General features: G+C 39.2%; 1 protein-coding gene across 5 annotated transcripts in view; it reads left to right on the top strand.

Annotated features, from left to right (window-relative positions):
- CHCHD3 (coiled-coil-helix-coiled-coil-helix domain containing 3) overlaps positions 1–26,930 on the top strand; it is a 281,233-nt gene that overhangs the window by 217,541 nt on the left and 36,762 nt on the right. For 2 of the 5 annotated variants that reach the window (XM_023250578.2, XM_023250579.2), the window contains 2 exons: positions 8,405–8,475; positions 13,385–13,464. In XM_023250578.2, the coding sequence (XP_023106346.1) occupies positions 8,405–8,475; positions 13,385–13,464 (151 nt within the window). Of the gene's footprint in view, positions 1–8,404; positions 8,476–13,384; positions 13,465–26,449; positions 26,867–26,930 lie in introns of those variants that run through there. The other 3 variants (XM_019825818.3, XM_006929382.4, XM_023250580.2) reach the window with 2 other exon arrangements.

Below are 26,930 nucleotides of genomic sequence, written 5' to 3'. Positions count from 1 at the left end.
GCATTTGGTAAAAGAACTGACAAAAGCTCGTTAGCAAATTTTTCTTGTGACCTTTTTGTTTTGTTCGTTTCTTACATACTGGAGGTATGATCATATTAGTTAGAACAGAACAGAAATGAGATTCAGAACCTGAGAAAATACTGCAAGAATACTGTGTGTGCGTGTTTTCTTTTGATCTAATTTAGAATTGAAAACAGATACTTTTCAAATCTAGCAATAATGTGTGTCTGTGCATGTGCATTTAAAAATACACTTTTAAAGGGAAACTTTCTGAAAATGGAAAATGGCAGTGTCACACATTCAAACACATGGGCCGCGGCCAGCCCCAAAAGAGTGGGAATGATGCCCACTCTTGTTGATTCCCACTTCCTTCCTATACTGTCTAAAAACTTTGTTCTTGAGCATTAGGATACCAGATGTGTAAATCCATCCCCCCATACCCCAAATTTGAAGTTTAAGAGCAGCTGGAAGGAAATACTGGGAATACCCGCATCTAAAATCAGCCACACAGTTTTGTGCATGATTTTGTGCTGTCACTTCAGCTGTCTGTGGCAGGTATGATAAATTGGCTCAATAAATAGCAATTCCAAACTCCTGCCTTCTCTTTCTTACTGTAGAAGTGAGAAAACAAAAATTCTTGCAGCCAGGGTTGTGCATGATCTATAATTCTGGCCAGAGAGATGTAAGCACAGATCTCTGGAGAGGGCCTTTCTCCCCTTTTTTTCACTTCCCTCCTCTTCCTTCCTTAGACCATGGGCATGATAACTGGAGGTACACTAGCTATCTTGAGGCTATGGGAATAAAAGGCAAATGCTAAGCATGGCTGCAGAGGAATTGAGAGAAAAGGGCCTAGTCATTTGATAAAATCCTTGGCACCTACATCAGCTCTGGGTTTCCAGCATCCGGACTTGTTATTTCATGAGAAAAATAAACCCCTTACCTGTTCAAGCTGCTGTTTGTCCCTTGAACTGTTAATTGTACTGGGACGGTAATTGAACACAATCTCCGGCAATAGCCATTTCTTTTTTTCATTTCCACAGCAGACTGCAGTGTTGGTCGGTTTGTAAGAGATGTACGATAAACGTAGGGTTCCACTTTTCCATGTTACAGTATTTCAGTTACCTTAAACTTCTGTCTGTTCCAGCCTGTTGTAAATAAAAGTACACTTTGGAATGCAGCTTACAATTAATGGTGTCACTCTAACACTATTTCAGTAAGTTTTGTGTGTCACGTACTTTGCCGAACGCTTTACGGACGTTGATGAATGGGATGAAATACTCGCCTTTAGGGATCTTATGGACTAGTTGGAGAGACCACATGTAAAAACACGTGGTTGGTAAGTGCGTTAAGTGCTTTGCTAGAAGTGCCTGGTGCTGTGAGAACACAGACAGAGGTATAAATCAGTTAGCTTTTACTGTATAACCAACTACCCCAAACTTCGTGGATTAAAACAACCACCATTTATTTACTTCATGATTCTGCAGATCACCCATCTGGGCACTTCTTCTGGATTTGACCACCCTCACTTACACTGAGTTGGCTAAGGTTTGGCTGGTCTAAGACGACTTCAGCTGGGGTGACTTACAGTCTCTCCCTCTTCAGCCTGGACTTCCATATGTGGCACTAGGCCGGGATTCCAAGAGAGAGGCTTATGTTTGCAACTGGCCCATTGTCACTCCTGTCATTCTGTTGGACAGAGCAAGTCACAGGCATCGCCCAAATTGAAGGGGTGGAGAAACAGACTCCACCCTTTCTTGATGAGAGAAGCTTGCAAGGTCATGTCACCAAGAGCCCTATACACAGAAAAGAGGGAAAAACGTGGCCACAGGGCACTGAGGGAACAGCAGGGAGGTACAGCAACAGTTTTTTTTAAAGAATTCATCTCAACTTTTTAAAGTTCAAGATAATAGACTGCTCCTTTTTATTAGCACTTCATAAAGAGGGATGCCATCAGTCCTGGAATCATTTTCCAGTATTGCTGATTTCTACCCTTTGAACATGAGTTGTAAGAGTAACCCGTAAGAAAATGTTGCTCTGGGAAGAGAAAAGTTGCACGCAGAGAAGTGCAGGATTGAAATAGTGGTTGTGAACTTGTCTTTAACCCAGCGTTTCTCCTGGAACATTTGAGGAGTTCTGTTCTCTCAAGATGCTCCAGAATTAAAAGGTTCCATGGGAAATCAGTTTGGGGCTCATCACGGGCAATATTTCTCATCTTGGAGATTTATAATGCATACTAAGAATTAAGGCCCTGGGAATCCTGGCAGTAAAAAGTACTTTTACTGTGTAATTTGGTTCATTGGATTTCATTGATGATAAGGTCAAAAATTATTGGTTTATTTTTTATTTTTTGTAAATATGGTCTAGTGTCACTATCTATGTATTTATAGTTTTTTCATAGCCATTAACATTCTCAGTACAGCCCAGCCATTGTCTTCACATTTCCCATTTATCTTAAAGAACAGAAAAATAGAACAGATGAGCCATGTAAACAAAATTCAGTGATTGGTCCAACAGAAGAAAAGATATTTGTGTTTTAAAGATTTAAATGTTTATTAAAATGGCTTTTGCAAAAAGTTACCCAACACTCTATACTTTTTTTTTTTGTACTCTTCAAATGATTTGTAATAGTAATAGGTAATATTCCAAAATGCTTACCATATATAGTCCCAGGTATTGTTCAAAGAACTTTACATGAATTATCATATTTAATCTCCCAGAGATTTTTATTAGGCCATTTTTGTTACTGTCCCAGTTTTACAGAGGTGAGAGAACTGTTAGGGTACCGTGACATGTCCTGTTTTATAAGGAAGGAGCTGTATTGGCAGTATGGCTCCAAAGGAAAGTACGTTGCTCACCGGAGTACAGAGTGCTGTGGACAACATATTCTGTTTTAAATATATTAAACATTTTGTACAGTGGAGCATTCAGTCTCTCCAGCTCAGTCTGCTGCCTGTGTTTTTAGTAACTGGTACCTAGTGCCTTAGATTGGAAAATGTTTTAATACAGAAAACGAAAATGCCTGTCGTTTCCAGTGGTGCCTTGACCTCTACTATAGGGGACAGGCACATCTCCCATATCTAGTATTATGTTGTTATTTTGGAGATAGGTCACCTCCTAGGAACTTCGTTTCACTTAATCTTTGACAAAGACAAGCCTTTATCAGATTTTTGATAGCACTGAAACATCAAAAAGATACCATTATTCTAGTTTGAATTTACAAGATCTACCTTTCTCAAAGGAAATCTTGATAGAAAACATTGTTTTAATGCTCATGTCAAACAAGAAAATTTTGTTTTAAAGTAAGAAAATAACAGACTTAATATTTGATTTAAATAAGATTTACTTGCTACAAATTTATGCTTCCACTGGACAAATCATGTCAACTATTCTACCTCCGTTGATGGAGCAGGAAACTACAGAATGAATATGAATGAAAGAGAGTTTTAAATTTTAGGTTGTAAATATTTTTAAATTTTAAATTTAATTACAATTTAAATGTTTTTACATTTTTAGGTTGTAAATCTTCTTAAATTTTAGGTTGTAAAGGACCTTACAGTCATAAAAACAATATGACCATGCTCAAAGCAATGAATGGTCCTTTCGTTGAAAGACCACCATGTTAGATTATGGGCAGCCTTCTCTGCCTGTTCCTTTTGGTTCTTTTTTTAGGGTCATCTGACCAGATTATTTTCCCCTACCCCATATGGTGTGAGGACTTAGAAAGCATCTTAGCGGGGGCGCCTGGGTGGCTTAGTTGGTTAAGCATCCGACTTGAGCTCAGATCATGATCTCACGGTTTGTGGGTTCGAGTCCCACATCGGGCTCTGCGCTCACAGCTGAGAGCCTGGAGTCTACTTCGGATTCTGTGTCTCCCTCTCTCTCTGCCTCTCCTGCATGCACTCTTGACTCTCTCTCTCTCAAAAATAAATAAACATTAAAAAGCAATTTTTTTTTAAAGAAAGTATTTTAACAAAGTTTGGAGGGGAGAGATATAGACACATATAGATAGGTAGGTAGGTATATTTAGACAGGTATATATGGCCATTTTATATATGTACATATATAACATCTACCGTTTTTGAAAATTGGAATGTGGATATTACTTATTTGAAGCACAGACCATATTGTTCTCAAAATGTGGCTATTAAAAAAGGATCAGGGGTGCCCGGGTGGCTCAGTCAGTTAAGCATCCGACTTTGGCTCAGGTCATGATCTCACAGTTCGTGAGTTCAAGCCCCGCATCGAGCTTTGTGCTGACAGGTAGGATCCTAGAGCCTGGTTCAGATTCTGTATCTCCCCCTCTCTCTGCCCCTCCCCTGCTCAGTTTCTGTCTCTCTCTCCCTCAAAACTAAATAAACATTAAAACAAATTTTTTTAAAGGATCAGACAAAAACACAATTGATGTGTGTACTTACTACAAGCTGTAGGGTTGACCAAATAACAACAAACTTAGCTACCATAATAACATTAAAGTAACGGTGATTTATAATTGATAAGAAAAGAGGCATATACACACCTACTACCATCTCAAGACAACATAGATAATACAAACAGCCTTTCTGAAAATTAGGGTCCTTTTTAAAAAAAAAACTTTAATTTTATTTTTGAGAGAGAGAGAGAGCGCGCGTGCGCAAGCAGGGGAGGGGCAGAGAGAGGGAGACACAGAATCTGAAGCAGCTCCAGGCTGTCAGTACAGAGCCCGACATGGGGTTCAAACTCACAAACCATGAAATTATGACCTGAGCCGAAGTGGGACGCTTAAAGGACTGAGCCACCCAGGGACCCCAATTAGGGTATTTCTACCACCTGTGAGTACCTGTTCAGAGTAGAAGCATTGCAGGATCAGTAGGCAATTGTGAAGCTAGAATTTTGGGAGTAGTTTGGGGTCCAGTTTGGAGAAGAGCCGATTGCCACTATGATATTTGTCCCAGTGATGCATAATAACGTCAGTCTAATGAGAAAACATCGGACAAGTCCATATTGCCAGCCATTCTACAAAATATCCAACTGGTGTATTTCTCAGGAGTGTCAAGGGGTCTTAAGAGACAAGAGGATACTGAGAAGCCGTGACAATTAAATGCAAAATGACCTTTGGAATTGGGCCCTGACATAGAAAAAGAGCATTCGTAGAGAAAGTGTAGCAAAATAAAGTCTGCAATTTAGTTAATAGTAGTTACTAGTAATGTTGCATTGTTAACTTACTCGTTTTGATGATTGTGCTGGGATTATCTAAGACATTGACGTGAAAGGAAGGGGGGTGACAGTATATACAAACTTTCCACCATTTTTGCCCCTTTTCTATAAGTCCATACTTATTTGACAACAGAAATTGCTTTTATTTAGTAATTTGTGGACATTTGGCAATAGGTTAGCATTCAAGAAAATATACAAAATCTTGACTTAGCCAACCTGTTCAGCATGTATCCCTCTACCCCTATTTTTATGTTCTGGCTATATTATTAAATTATTTGTTGTTAATTAGTTCCTTTGAGGAGGGGGAGAGGAACACAATTTTTGTATATGTTCCTGGCATTTATAACCAGCATAACAATTAGCTATGTACACCTCATTTTAAGAAACATAACAAGTCAGTGAGGTCCCACTGTGTTTCCTTTCTTGATGGTGTTCTGCCCCTAACCCCCCGGCTACCACCACCAAACTGCTGCTACTTGGGGATAATCCGTGGAATTTGCTATTTACTAATCCTATTTGATTATTTTGCATTTCTTCCAAACTTGACATAAATTACACTCTACAATATTATATCTAGAACTTGCTTGTGTTTGCTCCACATGTATGTGTAATTCATTCTTTTTCATCATTGTGTAGATTTCCACTGTGTGAATACCTGGTATTTATTCATTCTCCTGCTGGCAAGCTTATTGGCAAGCTTTTTGTTTTTGTTTTTTAATGGTTTATTTTTAAAAATATTTTCTGCCACCAAAAGAGAAACTCTACTCTTTCTGTACTCCAGTAACACTATCCACAACTTTAACTCAATATTTATGACCTCTCATTTGACTCTTTTTCTTTTCTCTTATATCGGATGGAAAACTTCTCAGGAAGTTTTCAGATCATCAAGATCTATTTCCCCAAGTTGGACATTATTTGGATAATAAGTATCTAATTTGGTTGAATGAATAAGTATATACTTACATGAATTAAACGCTGTCTGCATACAGATCTTGGGCATATTTGTGTTTATTCCCTTAGTTGTTATATGGCATTGCCTCCTGGGGACTTTTCCTCATTATAAAGATTTATACAGTGTGGGAATCTGGCCACTGAGGTGGAAATACAGGACATAAATAAAGCCTAAAACTTTAACTTGGGAAGTTAAGAGCTAAGATTGCAGACAGCACAGGTACATGTCTTTTGTCTGTTTAACGTCCTAGGGAAACTTTGACAAAATCAGTAGTAATTTTACCTGTCTTTGGCATTATAAAGCAGAGGGGAGCTTGCTAACTTATGTTATGGCAGAAGTCACTTTTGTGCATCATTCTTGTTAGAAAGCTTAATATTTGCCTTTGATCATTTTGTACCCAGAATTAGTTTTGCCCAAATTAGCTTTTTCCTCCAAAATTATTTTATTTGTATGTTGACTTTACTCTGCAAAAATAGGTGGCACAGCTCCTGTGCCAATCTCATTTGATTTCTGTAACTGCTTTGGCAGAGATAAGCAAGGCTACTTCATCCGTATTTTACAGGTTACAAAAGAAAGCCAAGGGGACTTTGAAGGACTTGCTCAAGGTCACAGAGCAGAACCAGAAACCAAATCTGTCAGCCTCGTCCTGGCTCTGTCTGGACATTACTGTTTCAATGTTTAAATTAATTGAAAGTATTAATCAAGATGTTTAGCTTTGCCAGCATTTTGAAACTTTAGTATCATAACGCCCCCTTGACAGTTTATTATAGTAGTATGGGGCGTTTCTCATCAGTGTTAGTGGCAGGTTAGTAACTGCCTTTTTACTGCCCTCTTTGTTAGAAGGGTTCACACAAAAAAAGCTTAAGCCAAACATTGCAAAAGAGCATGTAGTGACCGGTGTGTATTTTAAAGGAAAGAAAAATCTTATAAAATAAAACTGAAAGGGAGGTGTGATACGACATAAGGTTATAATATCTGAGAAGACAAAAGGCCTTTTGGTAGCTTGCGACCTACAGATGAATTAAAACCTCTTGGCATATAGACCGATGAAGTTGGTCATTCGCAGTGTGATTTTAAAACATGCAGAAGCACTGCATGAATATTGTCTTCATGTCAGAAATGCACCTTCGTGCTTGAAAATGATAAAAAATTACAATCGATCCTTACAACTGTTCTGTTCATCTTTATTGATCAGGTGCAAGAAAGATAAATCGCAGCCCAAATAAGATTATAGTAAATGTTAGCATCGTAGGGGACTCTGGGTTGATAGAGAGCCATTCATCATCTCAAATGGTGACCTGTCCATTGCTCCAGCCACCCCGAGTCTGCTGTCTAATCACATATCTATTGATTTTATCTACATCCAACAAACCTGGATGTGACTGTCATTGGGCAACCCAGATTGTTAAATGCAGAGGGGTCACTGGTGTGAAGAGGATTTCATTTTCATTTTCTCACCAACCAACAATGATTTATTAAAAAATAAACTACCCCAAGTCATGTATGTGTAACCTGAGTGATTAGGGATTGAAGGTGCACAATAGACCACTGTATCATGTAGTATTCTTTTGTCCTGGGACAGGTTTTGCAGGGTATTTCATTGAGTCTGAAGGCTCTTGGGGTCATTTAGGCCACCCCCTGAAGTAAGATAGGTTTCAACGTAGCCAGCCAGAATGGATAGTTTAAAATTTTTCTGCCTCAGGAAAGGCATTCCTTTCCTATTGCAGCTTGATTTATGTTGCTTATGTGTTCATTTATGTAATACTGGAAACATTTTTTTTAGGGGGTAAAAAAATTACCTAAACCCATACCCTGTTCTTACTAATTAATTTGTTATAAATATTGATGCTCTTGTGGTCATGTGAAGGTAATAGAACACATTCTACTCTGTAAAGAATCCATCTTGAGGACAAAAATACTGTATAAAAAGAAGTGAACCTTTAATATCCCAGGTAGAACATTGGAATAGTAGGCAAATATGTGAAGAATTTTCTCACAAGGATCAAATAATGATGAATTATAACAATGAAGGTTTACTCTAATTACAACTTGTATACCAGCAGATGTGCTATTATTTAAATGGATACCTTTCTTTACGTGCACTTTTATAAGTATCTATGTCACTTATGCAAGAAATCTTTGTCCTACTGCTTGAATGGCTGAAAAAAAAGATTTTATGTATCATTTTGTAACTGTAAGTCTTACTCACATTTTGCCCTCTTGAGTAGTGAAAACTCTACTGTCAATCTCTGTCCACAGAGCTCAGAATTCTACAAAGTCACCACCGAACAATATCAGAAAGCAGCTGAAGAGGTGGAAGCAAAGTTCAAGTAAGTTTTTAACACATAATGTTACAGTATTTCCCGTCCTTGACAAGATCAAAGTACAATGTTCTTGCTTCTTGAATAGTGGATGGCTTGTTGTGGGCCCTCTGGAATACTTGGAAGTGTATTTGGGTATTTGGGTAGGGAGGTGCATCCATGTTCTCCAAATTCAAGGAAAGGGCATTTGATGAAAGCTTGTTGCAACTCAATTTCATGAAGTAAGGGGAAGTTGAAAGCAATGCTAATAGAGTTTTCGTTTGGAATAATATTATATAAGATGGGATGCCCTTGATTATGAAGGTGATGTGAAATTGCTATCTCTGTTAATAGAATCATAGAGACCATTCAGTTTTATAGAATAAAATGACAGGCATGTCCAAATTTGAGTAACCACTTTTCTCATGTTCAAGCTGTTTTCATTTCTTCCCATGTACCTTGAAAGCATTTAAATCACAGACTTTACCTTGCCCTTGATTATGAAGGTGATGTTAAATTGCTGCCTCTATTAATCCTTGGGATGTTTAAATGAATGTTCTAATTGATGGATCAAAGTGTCCGTGACCCGTAGCCCTGTACTTTCCCTTTGCTGCCAGTTCTCACATTAGGTAAGAAGACATCATTCAGAATTTTCCTGAGAGTATAAATAGTTTTATTGTGTAACCCCTGTTAGTAGCACATGTGCAAATCAGTGAAGCAAAAAAAGGTATTGTGACAGGTTTAGTTGAAAGATCGTATTGGGCTCTGACCTTCTTCCTGGTGCATGTTTATAAGCTTTTGATAAAATGATTAAACCCTAAAGTGTAACATTATTTATTACTTTCTGCTGTGGCACAATTTGTATGGTAAATGGATATTAGTGTGTTCTTTAATGTAATAAAAAAAAATCTTTTTTTTTTTTTTAAAGGTAGTTTGAGGTATATTTAGACAAACCTCTTTGTCTTTGTTAGTGAATTATCTTTTTAGGTCAGCAGGGAGAGACCTTCAAAGCATGGGCCACAAATCTCACTCTTAAAGGTTAATGTGCTTTCTTAAGTATTTAGATATAAAAATGGATCTGGACTTGATTTTAAAAGGTACTCTACATAATGTATTTTTCAAGTTATGGTTTATCTTTTCCCCTAATGATAATGTAACAATTGTTATCCTTTCTGTCTCTATGCCATGAGAATCTTTGACTTGGCACCCTGGGTATTCCTCTACTGTCAGAGGGTAGCTATTCAAATAAGTAAAATTTATGATAAATCAAAGGGGATCAATTCTGACTAGAGTGATCTATGACGTTATCATAAGGAAAACAGTTACTCAGTTGAGGCTTGAAGGGGAATATTGAACAGGTGGAAAGGAAAGGATTCAGAAGGAAAATCATGTTCTTGAGTTGGGTGACAAATCCCTTAAGATCAGTGGTTTGACTCAGGGGGACTCTCGTGCAAGATGAAGTTGGAAAAGCCAGTACGGTCCTTTGATAACTGCTGGGCTAAGAAGTTGGTCTTCATGTAGCAAGAAGTCTTTGGAAGGTCTTTGACCAGGTAAGCGCTTGATTTCCATGCTCCTTTGGTAATACTAACCAGACAGTGGATGCGAGGCTTGATCAGGGGGTGAGGAACAAGAAGCAGTGGTAGGAAACGGGGGGACTATGTAAGTGAAAGAGAAAAGACAGGGGGTGCAAGCAAGTCACTGAAAGATTAGACCTGGACTAGTGAGTGACTGGTGTATTCGTTTGCTAGGGCTGCCATAACAGAGAACCACAGACTGAGTGGTTCCACAGAAGTTGATTTGCTCACAGTCTGGAGGCTCCAAGTGTGAGATCGGGGTGCCCGCACGGTTGGCCTGTCTTCCCTCCCCACATCCGTGTCTCAGTCTCCTTTTCTTATAAATCACATTGCATTAGGGCTCACCGTAATGATTTCAGTTTAATTTAATTACCTCTTTGAAAACCCTTTGTCCAAATACACTTTCTGATACCGGTCATTAGATCTTCAACATACGAATTTGGTTGGGGAGGGGTCCCTTCAGCCCGTGACACCTGGATTTAGGCACTAGGGAAAACCAGAAATAGAGGTTTAGCAGATAGGAAAACTGGTGGAGGCTCGATTTTTATAGAGAGAGGTAAATCTGGTTTTAGAGGAACAGAATCACTCTCCTAAAAGCCCTGTGCAGCTGCCACGTCATTCAGCCTGGACTAGCCTGCTGGCAAATGAGAGGCTGCAGGGAACACAAAAATAAATGTCTTGCTGACTTATTTTCTCCAAGACAACATGGAGCTGTAGGTTAGGCTTAGTGTTTTTGTTTTTGTTTCTTTAAGTTTATTTATTTATTTTGAGAGAGACAGAAAGAGTACAAGTGGGGGAGGGACAGAGAGAGAAGGAGAGAGAGGATCCTAAGCAAGCTCCACACACACTCAGCATGCAGAGCCTGACACGGGGCTTGAACCCATGAAACCATGAGATCACGACCTGAGCCAAATTAAGAGTTGTCACTCAACCGACTGAGCCACCTGGGAGCCCCTAGACTTAGTTTTAATCAGAGCCTCAGCAGCTTCATTCTCTGTTACCTTTATAAGATATTATTCTTTATTAAATTCTACTCTCATTTGGCGTGGTAAAGAATTTGGCTTTTCCCAAAGAGAGGTCTGGCCTATATACTCATCTTCTGGGAGAGGGAATTTGGAATCCTTTGGAATTTCCCAAGTGATGGAAGCGTTTCATCAGTCTCAATGGGCCCTTTGGGCCATGTGTTGTCAAACCAATCTCTGGGGAAGTGGTGCTGGAGACTGAATTCAGCCACATGAGCAATCAGTCAAGCAAACCTATGCGATGAGGCCCCAGTGAAACTCTGGACACTGAAATTTGGGTGAGCTTCTCTGGTTGATTCTCTGTGCATATTGTCACAGGTTGATGCCAGGGGAGTAGAGCATCTTGAGGAGAGTGGAAACTTTGCATTTAGAACTCTCCCAGAGTCCATCCTGTGTATCTCTTCCTTTGGCTAACTCTCTGTGTCATTTCCCATGATAAGCCATAACTGTGAGTTTAATAGCTTTCTGTGAGTTCTGTGAATACTTTTAGTGAATTATTAAGGCTGGAGCAGTTTTGGGAACCCCTTGAACTTGCGGATGATGCCAGGGTGGGGACAGTCTTGGAGACTCTGCCCTTGGACTTGGCAGTTTGGCCAACTCTGGTGCAAACAAAACCCCAGGTTTTTACATACTGTGAAGGAATTTTAAGAGCTAGTTTTTCAGAGAGTGGCTTCCATTATATTAGTACCCCCCCCCCCCCCCGCCCCCTGCCCAATACTACCTGCTAGATGGAGCTTCTTAGAAAGTTTGTATTTTGATTTGTGGTGAGTTTGTTAGCTTCATGCGTAGGAAGTGATAGTGCCTTGGCTATAAGAGATGCTTACCATCTTTGAAGGCACGGAAGTTACTCAGTGGAACTTTGTTTCTCCTTAGAGACCCGAGCATCTCAGGTAATCCTGGCAGCTTCAGTCTTTTGCAAGGCAGTATACTGTATCCTTTTCATTGCATGACATTGTTGATTTCAGCATTGTTGATCTCAACAGGCTCTGAAGAACTTTGGGGAGGATTTAGTTAATTTTATTTGACGGGAGTGTTCATTTGGCTGCATCTTGGTTACAGGAGATGGAAGCTTTCTAAAGTGCAATTTCAAGGGTGTTATTACTCACCTGATAGAGGGGCACACAAAATCATTATAAAGTTGTTTTGTTTTGTTTTGTTTTGTTTTAACGGTTATTTATTTTTGAGAGACAGAGAGAGACAGAGAAGGAGCAGGGGAGGAACAGAGATAGAGGGAGACACAGAATCCGAAGCAGGCTCCAGGCCCTGGGCTGTCAGCACAGAGCCCAACGCGGGGCTCGAACCCACGAACTGTGAGATCATGACCTGAGCCGAAGTCAGTTGCTCAACCGACTGAGCCACCCGGGCGCCCCCACACAAAATCATTGTAAAGAGAAAGAAAGCTAAGAGCATTTGAGGTGGCACGTGATAAACACCAGTCACATCCATGCGTCCCACCAGGATAGCTAATGGAATTATTTAAGGATGCTTAAATATTAACTCGCCCTTCAGTCTTTCAGTTTATAGTTTTGGCAGGAACCCATTGAAACACTTTAGATTTAATGGGATTTTTCCTCCTATTTTATTGCCGCGTCATTCATTCAGAGAGCTCCTGTGTGACATGCCCTCCGAGTTCTGAGTACATAGCTCTGAGGAGACAGGTAGGACCTCGCCAGTGTGGAGCTCAGAGTCCACCAGAGAGAGCAGGAGGAAGACAGAACTTAACAATAGAGAGCATCTGAAAAACCCCAAATTAGTTCTACTGTAATGGAATAATTGTGTCCCTAATAAGTTATTAAAAATACTGTTTACCATTTTTTTTCAGTAAGAATCAATTTGGAGATTAAGAATGTGGGCTGTTTATTTTCCTGCAAGAACTCTTCCCGACCACAATCGCTTTAAGATTTTATCTGTAAAACCCAAATCACTTAGCAAACCCAGCAGTTTTTTTTTTCTTTTTTTTTTTTACATCTAGCTTTTATTCAAAAGGTAACCGTTACTCACCCAGTCCAACTAAAAAGTCACTGTTGGCAGTTCCAGTCACCTTTTATCACCCTTTGTTAATATGTGTTAAATAGAGCCATTTATGGTGCTAATTCTTAGTTACGTGCTGCTAGGACCCTAGTACTGTGTCACATAGCTCAGCATACCGAGAATTACGTTCCATATTAATCCTTATTTTCCACCTGATAGGTCATTAATTAAACAAACTAATACATCAAGTAATGTTACACTGACGGTGCTTTGCATTGGTCTAGCACAAGGTAAATGCCCAGGGCATATTTGATTTTACTAGTTTTCATTGTTAAATATATTGTGATGATATAATTTTATTATTATGTCCAGTTCAAGTTACGCAGCTGTGCACCACAGGAGAAGTTTCTGTATGCTTCCAGACAAAATCTACATGATGTTAAACAAAAAAGGTAACAGAAAGCGTTCTTATCCTCAGGAAGCCCCCAGCCCAGCGGGAGACCCGGTGACCTAGTGTGAAGCCCTGGGGACCTAGGGCGCCCTGAGGGGTGTGGCAGAGCAGTAGGGGAAGAGTGCTGCAGGGGCCCTGCTTCACGATCCCTGTCACAGTCAGACCTCTTTGGGGTTCAGTAGGGCCTGAATGCCACACCTGCAAAGCTGGACCATTGTTACCAGTGTATTTTGTACATATGCGGGTTTTTTTTTTAATGTTTCTTTATTTGAGAGAGAGAGAGCGAGAGAGAGCGCATGCCCAAGCAGGGGAGGGACAGATAGATAGAGGGAGAGAGAGTCTCAAGCAGGCTTCACACTGTTGGTGCAGAGCCGGACGTGGGGCTCCATCCCACAAACTGGAGATCATGACCTGAGCTGAAATCAAGAGTCAGATGCTTAACCGACTGAGCCACCCAGGCGCTCCACGCGTTTTTGTTTGTTTGTTTGTTTGTTTGTCTGTCTGTTTGTTTGTTTGTTTGTTCTTTAAATATAAAAGCTAATATCAAGCAAATGTAAAAGCACATATCAAAGAAATAGGAATATGTTGAAGGCAGTGGAAAACCTCGTGAAGACATGCGCTATCAACCAAATGAAAAGCATTTTAAAGACGACTGATGTTTCTTTCCCATCCTGTCTTAGATAATGAAGTGGCCCGTTTCTGCCTTCTGGAAAGGAGAAAATGTGTATGTGGGAAGTGATGTAGGTCTGTGGAAAACAGTTCTAGAATCCTTTTGTTAGAGGTGTAACTTTTCAGCGTGGCTTCTGTTTCTTTGAAAGATGAAGGAGTGTGATTCTGAGATTGGATGTGAGCACTACTAATACTCCTTTGTGTGCCTGACTTCAGAAGGGGTTTTCACTTTTATCCTTGAATGAAGTTGTGGAAGCCCGACTTATAAATTTAGGCTCGTGGAAGAAGCCTGGGCTATCCTTACAACGTATTAAAAGATTAGTCACCCTGTGGAAGAAGTTGAGGTGATTTTAGAGTATCTGAGGAGTGCTGTGCAAAACTCCTCGAGATAAAATGGGTTTTGTAAGTATTACCATATATTCAAAGTTTTCTTCAATGTAAAATCCTTTAACTTTAAACTGTTTTGCTTTTATTAGGTTTCACTTTGACTGATGTAGGGGTGGAAAAGTTTTCCCTTCCTCTGGGTTCTTTGGCTGGTTGAATAATTAAATTTGTGTAAAACCAATTAACAGGAGAACACAACTCAAAGAGTAGCGACATGTATATGTGAAAGAGACCTGGAAAAACTGAGTAACTCTCCAAAATGGCCCAAAGCATCAACTTAAATACCGTCCGTCTTCAGCTAAAGACAAAAGATGTTAGAGGTACAGAATCAGTTACAGGAGCACAGTCAACAAGGGTGAGGTGGTTATGCAGACTTAAGTCATTGTCTTCTCCATTGAGAGAGGACTTTCTACAGACTGAGTCATCCCCCCTCTTCCTGGTACAGCAAGGGAGACCTCCCCCCACCCATGGAGGTTTCCCTTATGCATGGATACGTCTCTTGCGAGAGGGTAATTTCTCCTTGGTTTCCAGAGCTTCTCGTGCGTTGGCGTGTGTTTTTTTCCGAATGATCAACCAAAACTAATCCTGTGCCAGAGGGACATATTTTGGGGTGGCAAGTTCTGCGCCTCTACACTGGCAGTACTGTTTTGTTTCTCTTTTGGGTGTATGATTTTAATAGCTATACTGCAAGTGAAATAGAGAAGCTGAGGATGACAGGCCAGTGGTATCGTATCAGCAGGTGTTTCTCGTGTTCTCTATAATTACACATGGGATCATGGACAGTTTTAAGCAACAGTGTTTAAAGATCCTGCTTAATTGGCCGTAAAATAATTAAATAAGGTTTTGACTGGCAAATTTATAATTCTGTTAGATGCGTAAGCCAGTGTGCCTGAACGTCAACTTGACTTCAACTTGGAAATATTAGATTAATAGAACTAATTGTACCGCAGGTACAAAGTTTGCTCTGATTAATAGTCTCAAAACTCGTCTAGAAGTTTAGCCAAGTAAATTTATGTTACTTACCTTTTACTTTTAATTAAAACTTATTTCAGAAAGTTTGAGCTGTTTACTTTCGCTGTGCTGCTCTTTGTGGTTTCTCCAAAGTTGAGCGCCAGTAATTTTTCAGTGACTCCAGCTGCCTTATTGAATAACTTGCCTTATCAAAAGGCTTAAAATTATATACTGTTGGACATGTATTTGTATCTGCAGCTGACAGGTCCCCTGCACATCGTCTCTAACACTTATTGATGTCTACTTATAACGTACTTTAGTGCTGCGTGAATGGCTCTGATAGACCAAATGTACATGATAAATGTTTTATCTCTGATTCTCATTGATCAATTTCTAAATGATCAAATGGTTTATCTCAGTGAGACACTAATTCACATTGATCAAATTCTAAATGACCAAGTTGACTTGGTTTCTGCTGAACACAAATTGTATTAAAACAACATTACTTGAACATGCTGTCTTTTCTAATGCAGGAGTTATGTTACCAGAAGTTACATTATAACTAGAGTTATTGTATTATAAAGATGTCTCCTTCATAATGAAAAGTTTACACAAGAAGAAAAGAATGCGATATTGCAGGAAGAACAGGGCTTTGAGCAAGGATTTGGGCTTTTACTAACTAATTAAATTCTGCATTTGTATTGGGCCCTCCTTTCCCTTTTTTTAATTTGAAAGGCTGTGAGCAGGAAATATAGCAGCTGCAGTGGTGACATTTTATTCCCTAAGGACCTTGAAGCCAAGTAACATCTTGATTATTCAGTAAGAGACTTAGTAATTGAAGAGGCAAAATTCTAGATAAAATAAATATACCTGTACCCTTTGTGTATAAACTTGGTTACAATAGCCTATTTAGAAGTTTAGGGTTATTTGTTGTTTTTTAAAAAACATCGGCTCACTTTTGTCAACTTGCACAGTATTTCACGTACCGTCTAGAGTTTGTCGATGTGTTACTGGTAGAGGATTTCAATTCGGAATTTGAAAAACAAGGTTTATGAGCTTAAGAATATACTTTGTATATGAAGCTAATGGCAAGTACACATTTGGCTGAAACATGGGCTTGGTTTTTTCCAACAACCAGTTCCCCAGGCAGGTTATTTATTACATCTTTGGCTTGTCTCTTGCATCTGTAAAATGGAAACTATAACCACCACTCTCTTGAGGGCATCCAAGCTGAGAAGGTTTAAAAGTTAAGAAAGAAGGAAAAGAATGTTGTCATTGAGCCTCATCTAAAGAGGGTTGTAAGTAGTTGTTGTATTCAGTTCTGAGACACTGGCTGCCATTTGAATTATCTTCTAGATGGTGCGGCTGCCCTTCTGTCCTTCATCAGGGGGTACGTACAAAGTAGTTTGCCACCTCTCCGGCTAGGAGTCTGTCTCCCTTTCCACCCCCCTCCCCCCAAAATCCCAACTGCGTCCAACCACAAATTAGTTCCAATTAAAGTGAGGTCTGCTTGGGAACACACCAGTTTTTGACAAACATTTCATGTCATAGGCATTTAGGATTGGTTAGATTTGCAAAGAAACCTTAGGTGATTAATGCTTTTTAAAATTCCTTTAAGATTGAGACCCTTCTAATCAGATCTAAGTTATTTAGTTTCCTTTTGTTCCTTGGTTCGGATCTCTGTAGTTAGTCTCTGCACTGTTTTTTAAGGGAACAGAAGTAAGTGGTAAGAAACATTAACACTACTTGGGGGTTAGGTTTTTAATCTGCATTTTTTTCCCTCTGCTTCCTAAACTGTCCCTCACAGCATTCCACTCAGTCCAGGGTGTCTGTATTTGAAAGGGGCAGGGCAGAGTGGCCAAGGCGATTGGGACGTAGGGCAGGTGCAGGGATGTAAACCATAGACAGGATAGTCTGTTTCACAAAAAAGAACCCAGACTGCAGCCATCACTTGAGCATCTGCAGTTGGTCACAAGGTCACGAGAGGGTCATTGCAGCAACTGCCTCATCATGTCAATGTGGGATGTACAGGAGCCTCAAGTGGTGACAGAAGCCACCAAAGGTCCAGTCACATTTGCCACATCCTATCCATGACCTGGAACTCTCTTCTGGGTCCCAGCTGTGGCAATCACGGTTGGTTTGGGTTGCTCTGGGCATCTTCTTGACTTTAATGGAACCTGTTTGTGTGTTAAATGTAAATGATCCTAACCAGTCTCGCTGTAGCCCTTAGGTTTGTGGCCATAAGCTCCTGAATCCATGATTTGTTCCACGCGAGATAACAAATGGTTTCTGTTTTCCCCTACAAGAACATTAGCATTGAGCTTTCTTCCTTAATCAATACAATCCATTTAGAATCTAGCATACCCTACATGGTTATATGAAATATTAATTGCACACTCAGATAAATGAAGATTCTGCCAAAATGATAGCTTGTTTCTTTCCTTGTATTGTAATATTTAAATGAGAACATTTTGAGTTCTAGAGTGCATGGTATTTTGGAATGTGTTCCTTGATCCTTGCGTTTTTGGGTAATTAGACAACCATACAGCTTACAGCTCCCAAAAGATATTTCTAACTGGGACTTGGAAGTTTGTTCCTCTTGTTGACTAGAGGTCCTTTATGTTTTAAAGGATCCAGTAGAAAATAATTTTTGATTTTCCTTTGATGTTTTCAAAGTAAGAAAAAGTTATTTTGCTTTTTGAGTGCCACTCAGCTCCAGGTAGAAAGGAGAGAAGCTTGTAGGAGGGCCAATTAGAGTTAATTATTGTCTTACTGACCTGCCATGTTTTAAAATGTCCGGGAAAGTTCTAGGATGTAGGTTTTCAATTCTCTCCTTTTGTCAAGGTTGCAGAGTTAACCATCTTATGTCTTGAGCATGGTTAAAAATTACATCAAAGCCGTTATCTACACATAAAAATGATAGCTCTCGGGACAATCTTTGAGAAGTTGTGTAGGTTCAGCCATATTGTGAGATCCAATTATGTTTTATCATCTCATAGTTTGGGAAGTCTGTTCCAAATACTGTCAGGCCTCCTTGCCTTCAACCAGATAATTATAGATGTCTGTGGTTGCCCTTTCACCATGCCTGGGGTTCAAACCCTGGTAGTAAAATCGAAACCAGAACTTCTAGGATAATTCTACTTAGGCATACATTTCTATAGGTCTTTTGAAATGATAATTTATAGTGAGATGTCTCATGGTTTCAGTCTATCAAGGATTCTCATTGTTGCCTCTTTTGACTTTTCTTAAGACATAAGCATACAAAATACAAAAGTTGATAATTTGGACCTTATCATGATTTAAAAGTTCTGTTCATCTTAAGACACCATTAAGAAAAAAAATTTTAATAGGCAAAAGATTTGAACAGACACTTCAAAGGAAGGTATAAGGATGGCCATTAGCACGTGAAAGGTGCTAATAACATCGTTAGTTATCGGACCCTGTGAGTTATAACATTGGAATGCTGCAAACCAAAAGGACTGATAATATTGTTTGTAAGGATGTGGAGAAACCAAAACTTTTATCCTTTGCTGGTGGAGGTATAAAATGGCAGCCACTTTTGAAAAAGTTTGGCAGTTTCTTATAAATTTAAATATACACTTGCTCTATGACCCTGCAATTCCAGTCCTAGGTATTTACCCAAGAGGAAAGAAAATATACATCCATGAAAAGATTTGTGCACATATGTTCGTATCAGGCTTATTCATAGTAGTCAAAAAATAGTAACAACCGAAATGGTCCTCTGTGAGAGAATGGATAAACAAATTGTGGTATATTCATACAGTAGAATAGAATACTATCAGCAGTTAAAAACACACACACACACACACACACACACACACACACACACACACAAAAACAGAAAGGCAAACTGTTGATGTATGGATAACATGGGTGAATCTGAGAAACATGTTAGGCAAAACAGAAGCCAAGAGCCAGGAACAATGATGTGTCTGTCCTTCCATTTGTGTGATTCCATATATATGAAATTCAAAAATAGGAAAAATTAGTCTATATTGACCGAAGTCACACTGGTTGATGGGGGTAGAGGGTATTTGCTTGGAAAGGGACACAAACTTTCCAAACCGCCGGGAGTATTCTTTTCTGGGTAATGGTTATACAGATACATATGATTTTTACTACAATATGAACACTTAAGATCAGTGCAGTTTTTTTGTAATGGTAATTATACTTAAAGCACCCTAAAGTCATTGTTAATTAATTTTAATGAGGGGAAAAAAATTGCCCCAAATATTAGGAGTGCCCAACTTCTAACTGTAATTTGCCCTAGGTAAAATAAGTTAAGTTTCTTGAATTTAGTCAGCCTTAAGAAACTTATGATTTCTAATTGTGTCCATAATCATATTGTTTTCATTAGAATTAGAGTCCCTTATCTCAGGACCGTTCATTCAGTATGTTTCAATGCTGTAGAAATAGGAGTAAACCGTGCTTTGCTTTATTTATTTATTTTCTTAACAATTAGTCTTCTCCCCATTATTAAATTACTTTTGCCTATTATACTTTCTTCCTCATTAGCTAAGAGTCTTGCTTGTAGATAGACCTGGTCGCATTTTGAAAGTTATTTTTGATAAAGGGATTTTGAAGGCACTATTTATAAATGAAACATTTATACAGTAACACTGGTACTTGGTAATATAATAACCCGAGGCAGCAAGTTGTTCATACTATGTATTGCATCCTGGCAAAATGCTTCAGAACTTGTAAAAGCCTGCATCTTGGCCCTTTTCTACATGTTGAAACGGAAGCACACATGTTCCCATGTTCAAGTGTCGCCAAGCATCCCCAACTTGCTCACATGGCTGCCTTAAGCTGTTTTATGTGTTTTCTCATTCAGTGGCCAACAGTTAAATTGCCGTGTTCCTTTTGTGAGCTTATACGTCTAAATGCTGGTAATCAACTGCGTCCCTTGAAAATTGATAGATGCGCTCATTAAGGGGCGTTTTTGCTCTTGGCTCCTCTCAAAAGTCACCTCAGCTACTGTTTCTGGATGAAGCTGGCAAGAAATACTGTGCAAGTGATACATCTGGCTTTGTACTCCTTTGTGAGGGCTCAAACCTCCGTTTTCAGTATGTTACACATGCTTTGTAGGGATCTTAAGTATAAAGAAGTCAGCTATTTGCCAATTACAGTATTAACACAACAAAGACTAAGGGCTGCTGTTGTGTGGTGGGATTTTACTTTTTTTAATTTGCTGCCATTTGCTCTTCGTTTTATTCTCTTATGCTTCTGGGATTACACACATACCTGTTTGTGAGACATCCACATCCCTGGAGACTCTGAAGTCCACCAGCCTGCCACTGGTAGAGAACTCAACAAAGCTGCCTGTGTGAGAGGCACATTCAGCGTGGTTTATGATTGGGATTTTGAAGGTAGCATACACCTGTTTCTGCCTTCAGGATGAAAAATGAATTGCCAATTACCGTAGACATGTTCAGACATGACACTTCATATGGCAGAAGCTTGCTCAGCCTGCTTTATGCTGGGCCCCCAACTATGAACCATCAGTTCTGAAAAAGGGGTGTGTTGGCAAGGAGCAGAAGAGAGAAGGGCCTCGATCCTTGATCCTTTCCTATTTTGTGTGCTCGTGCAAGCTGTGGGAAGGAGGTCAATGCCTCTCACCTTTGTTTCCCCAGCAGAGCTCTTGAGCAAGATGAAGCGCTCAAAGCCCGGTGCCAGCGCATCATCACAGTCTCATTACTTTGCAAGCTGCACGCCCAGATGCTGCTGTTTTCTGCACCAGGCTTCACTGCTACACATTCATAACACCTCCATCACAGCTCATTCGGTGCTACTCACAATTAACTGGCTCTTTTCACGATAGTGTTTCTCTGATACAAAAGACGCTGATGTAAAGAAGAAAATGACATCGTCGGGTGTCGAATCCATCTTTCAGACATCCTTCGTTAGTTGAGGGGAAGCAGGAATCAAGTGTTTTGTCACTACTTAAATAATATGTGGTTTTGGTTTGGTTAGTTGAGTGTTGGTTTGGGCGTATTTTTGAGGTCTTTGAAGTTGAGATAGTGGATTTCGCTGGCAGACCAATTTCATTGATGCCCCTGTCCTGGAGGTCCTTTCAATTGGTGGATTCTGCCACCAGAATCCAATTGGTGGATTCTTCCATCCTCATTTATTGGGATTCTTCCCCCAGTGAAGAGCTCAGTGACGTCTATTTATTTTGAAAGATTATTAATATGACATTTTTGCTTTAGAGAATTTAAATCATCATTAAAGTCAACAGATCCATCCATCAAAGGTCTTTGATGCTCCTCCAAACGCTGTTGGCACCGGAAATGCAGAAATGTAACTTTGAGTCCCTGTCCTCAGGGGTCTTGCACTTGTTGAGATCATTAGCTCTGCTACAGAGATGTTAAAACCTCACACAGAAACTATAACATTTGTTCAAGAAAAACTGTTGAGTATCTCATATCTCATACATTCCTGGTGGTTTTTATAAACGGGACATATAGATATGACGAGGTTATGATCCTTAACTTCAAAACACTTGTAGAATACATGGGGGAGGCAGATTAATACACAAGTGACTAAAGTGGGGTAAATGCTGATAGAAAGGTACAGGCAAAATGCTATAGGAGTAAGGAAGGGAATCTGGGTTGCAGGAGGAGGTGACTGGTGTAGGCTGGGTCTTTCCACTTTGAGATATTCAAAAGGTAGGAAGAGGGGGAATAGCTTTCCACGAAGAGGGAATCGGATGCTGGAAATGGTTATGGTGAATATGGAGGGAGATGTGATGGAATATGAAGCTATAAAGGAAATTAGAGTCAGACTTCACACACCATGTTGTGAAAAGCAGAGGGAGTAAGATGTGAGGATTCAGCCAAGAATCCTACCTACTTGAAAATATTTTTTAAAGTGTAGTTATTTATTTTGAGAAGGAGATTGAAAGAGCATGAGCAGGGGTTGCAGGGGGTGGGCAGAGAGAGACATAGAGAGATAGAGAGAGAGAGAGATAGAGAGAGAGAGAATCCCAAGCAGGCTCCATGCTGTCAGAGAGCCTGATTTGGCACTCGATCCCATGAACCGTAAGATCATGACCTGAACTGAAATCAAGAGTCCAGACACTCAACCAACTGAGCTACCCAGGTGCCCCCAAAATACATATATATTTTATATCTCCTATACCTCGTGCCCATAATTCTCACCATGGGATTATGCCTTCTGAGTTGGTCATTATTCTTAGACATCTTCTATCAAATATACAAGGGTAATGTTTGGTGCATATGTGTGTGTGTGTGTGTGTGTGTGTGTGTGTGTGTGCTTCTTATAATCACAAGTTATTATATACTATTAGTTACTGTTATTTTAACATTATTAATACCCATTCAAAAATAAGCACATATTAATTCATTAACTGTCTCTTTGCAAAGTTCAGGGCTTTAAGAGACTGGCCACAGGAAAGAGCAGTTTTGATTGAAAAGAAACAAAGGGAAGAGAGAGTTCAAGAAACGTTTGGTTCATAGGATGCTGTGTGGGGAAATCCTAGGGCATTTTAGCAGAGAAAGAACCTTTTCAGATAAAGGAACACCAAAAGCCAGTATGCCAGTTCCATATTTAGCACTGTCCCTGCAGACCAAGTTATGGGATCATCTTTTAACTGAAATGGTATAATGGTGAACTTTTAAAAATATTCCTAGGCGTGATCTCTTTGAATGGTATACTAAGAATTCACATGATACCAGATTCTGCATGTTGCAAAGAGTGTGTTAAAGGCAAATTTTATGTGGTTTATTCAGATACGGTCTGTCTGGGTATGTGGTTTTTGATTGATGTCTAACGGTGATTGCATGGACCCAAGACATATAAAATTAGCTCCTATGTTGCCATAAGATCCTAGTATTATTATTAAATAAATAAGAACTCTTTTTCCTTCCCATTGCATTTTGTAATCAACCTTTGCCTCTTGATATCCATCCTAGAGGCTTAGTGTGAAAAGAATATGAAATTAATAAATGCTGTTGGATTTTTAAAAATTATCAAGGTAGTACTTTTTTTTTATAACAAGGCAAATGTAATTTTTTTCTTCATTTTTCTTCCAGGTTAACCCCTTAAAAGCAAATCATGTGACATTGTAGTTTGATAGTAATCCTTCCACATTTATGTCTACCCATAGAAACAATAAATATAGATGTTCGTTTTATTTTTCACACACACACACACACACACACACACACACACACACACACACACAACCACATGAGATTGTGCCATATGTATTTTCTTTGACTTTAATTTATTATGGATATATCCTCCTTGGTCAACACCTGTAATTCCAACTCATTCTTTTAATATTATTCTATGCCATTGACCCATCAGAATTCATGGAGCCCATCCCCTACAGACAGGCACTCAGTTTTGTTTCAGATTATTTATTGTTTTTTTTTTTTTTTGAGTGGTGTAAACACCAAAACAAAACTACTGCAGTGAAACGAATTTGTACATAAATCTTTTGGAATTGGTACTTTTGTTCCTATAACATGGGTACAGTTTGAACCCTGACAGTCCTTACTATGTGGCATTGGGCTGCTCTTTGCTGATGTAGGAAATGTGTATCCTGTAATAACCCATGGGGTTTGTAATAAGGGGTGATGAATAACATAGGTAACATTCTGGGCATATAGTAGACACTCAGCCCTATACAGGATCAATTTCTGTACAGATCTAGTGGGGTTAGAGTTGGCAGAGCCTAGGTTACTTAACTTTAGAGGTTTTATTACAATGTGAATCTAAATCTGGCCTCCCAAGTGTGTGTGTCTCTCTCTCCTTTAAGAAAAGCAAAACCCATTTTGTGAAAATTTTCAGCTTTTTTGACTTGTGTAATTTAAAAATATTACATTTTGGCACAACCTTTAGAGTTTTTGCTGCTGGTTTATAATTCCCTAGAGGTGAATTGAAAAGATTAGTGGTAGAACTTTTTCCATTAACTCTGGGAAAAACTACAGAGCAAAAAATTGTCCTTTGGCAGAAATGTCAATCCATACCTCTTTTGGAGCATTTGGAGACTGAAGCACTGAGAAGCTGATTTAATAGGAGAATTGAAAACCAAAATGTATACACATCTTCACCTTTCCGAACTGATGACAAGACAAATGAAAAATACACTCTCGGAACTTGGTGATGCAAAGAAAATAGGATCATTGCTCCAGAGAGTGCATTAAGGCCAGATCTTTCAAAGATCCCAGAGCTAGGCTTTTGGCCATGTTCTTCAAAAAGCTGACCTGTTCTTATTAATGATACATCTATTTGTACCTCATGCCATAAAATTCCCCTTTTGTATGATGCAGTTTCTAGAGAGTAGATTTAAGAAAAAGAGAATGTTTAATATGCTACAGATTCTGCTATAGCAACTACCAAGAAAATAGGCTCATTTTCTCTTGTTTGTGGGTCTTGGTCTCCCTGGGTTTTTCCCCCCACTTAGGACGTCTCGTAATTGTTACATTCCATAATGTCAATATAGCTATAATGGAATAGTAAATATCCATGTCAGCAGAAATTTTACTGGGTATAATCTTTATCCTTCACATTTTGCAATTGAGTTGTTTTAGCAAGTTACCTCTCCTCCTCCCCCACCTCCAGGTATGTCTTCTGTATCTATGGAAGGTGAAAATCATAGAGATGCTAAATAGGAATTAACTGAAGGCCATTCTTGTTTTTGGCATACGCCATGATGGCTATCAATAGTTAGCAAATTGGGATGGTCATCAGTAGTTCAGGTTTCTGTTGAGTGAACTCCGTGTGTTTTTAAGTTGATGTCCATCATATAATTCAGTGTATGGTTTCTTTGGAGATAATCCCTGGACATATAAAATTGCAATTGAGAATGTACCATGCCTCTAAAAACATGTTTAAAGACACATGTTTTCTGTCAAATCATTAGCTAACAGCAACACTGCTCAAAATAATAATTGTATTTTAACATTCCAGGTTGTACACATAATTTAGTTAGGAACGCACATGGGAGGTTGTGCTTGGATAAATGCAGCTATTGTTTATGGTATAGTTTTCATCTAATAACTTGTTTTGCCTTTAGAATATTAATATTACCTTGAGATTGTGGGCAGTTATAGGTTGGTAGTCTATAATGCATTAACGAAATTCTTCCTGAAGTTTCTTCTGAAGTCATTTGCTTGGCATTTGGACTATAATTTTTCCAGAAATAAAAATGATACCTGTGATTATGTTAGTCCTCAAAAACCTATTTAACCCCTGTATGTTTGCAGTTAAGAATAAAAGACTGGAGATTAGGGGGTGTGGGAAGGAAAAGAAGCAAAAAGAAAAAAAAATTGTGTGTGTGTGCGCATGTGTGTGTTTAAATTACATTCTGGATTTTCGTGGTGCCTTGATGGCTCAGTTAGGCTCAGATCATGGCTCTGTGCTGGTAGTACAGAGCCTGCTTGGGATTCTCTCTCTCTTCTGTCTGCCCCTACCCTGCTCATGTGCTCTGTTTCTCTCTCTCCCAAATTAAATAAATAAACTTAAAAAAAATAAACTACATCCTGGATTTTAAAAGCTAAGCCAATCATGAGTATAACCTTGTTTCTGTGAAAAAATGTAGATCCACATAGTGACGTGGGAACACAGAAACCTTGGAAAGAACAGCTTCCTCCCAGGCCCTTTAGTAGCTTTCGCACTTCTGGGGACCAGTGAGTGGGATTGTTTTCAAATGAAATCCTGGGTGGAATCATCAGACTTACAAATGATAAAGGGTATTTTTAAAAATATAAATGTAGTTTCTAAGCTTATTTACCATCTTTGCTTATTATCAGGAAGACAGAGACACTTGTTTTCATGAACACAACATTTGAAAATAGGGGCTAAGGGTGGTGGCCTCAGTCTCCAGTCATCCTCAGCACCCAAATTTTATTTGGTTGCACAGTGTTGTGGTGATTTTGGTTTGCAGTGATAAGTAGCGGCAACTGATAATAGTTTTTTTTTTTTTTTAACAGCTTGCCCTGCAATCTCCAGATACTCATCCATCAGTCTGATCCATATGATTAAAAGTGAAATAAGTTTCTGCTTTAAAGCTGAATAATTGACAGTATCTAATAAATCATTATATAGAAGTTGGGACAAACACCCAAAACTTACAATATTAAAGCACAATATAAAAATAACTTTTGACATGACCTCAACCTCATCTTTTGCCGCAGTCTGTCATGGACCTCAGAGTTCTTCCTTAAAGAGAGAACATGCCTCACACCTTCCTGCTTCTGCAGGCGTGCTCACACTGCCCCCATAGCACAGCACACCTTCACCATCTGCTCCTGGTAAACTCCATTGTCAAGACCTGTCTTAGATGTTAGTGTCTCTGAAGCCCTTCCTTGACACTTCCTCCCCCATCCCCCCCTTCCCAAAAGAGAACACAATTAATTGCTCCCTCTGTGTTTGTACAACTCCAGCCCTTGTTACATTGCAGTCTGTATCGCG

Source organism: Felis catus, chromosome A2 (assembly GCF_018350175.1).
Source record: "Felis catus isolate Fca126 chromosome A2, F.catus_Fca126_mat1.0, whole genome shotgun sequence".
Lineage (NCBI taxonomy): Eukaryota > Metazoa > Chordata > Mammalia > Carnivora > Felidae > Felis > Felis catus.
Note: the sequence above shows the minus strand (reverse complement) of the source record. Positions and strands in the feature narration are given on the sequence as shown.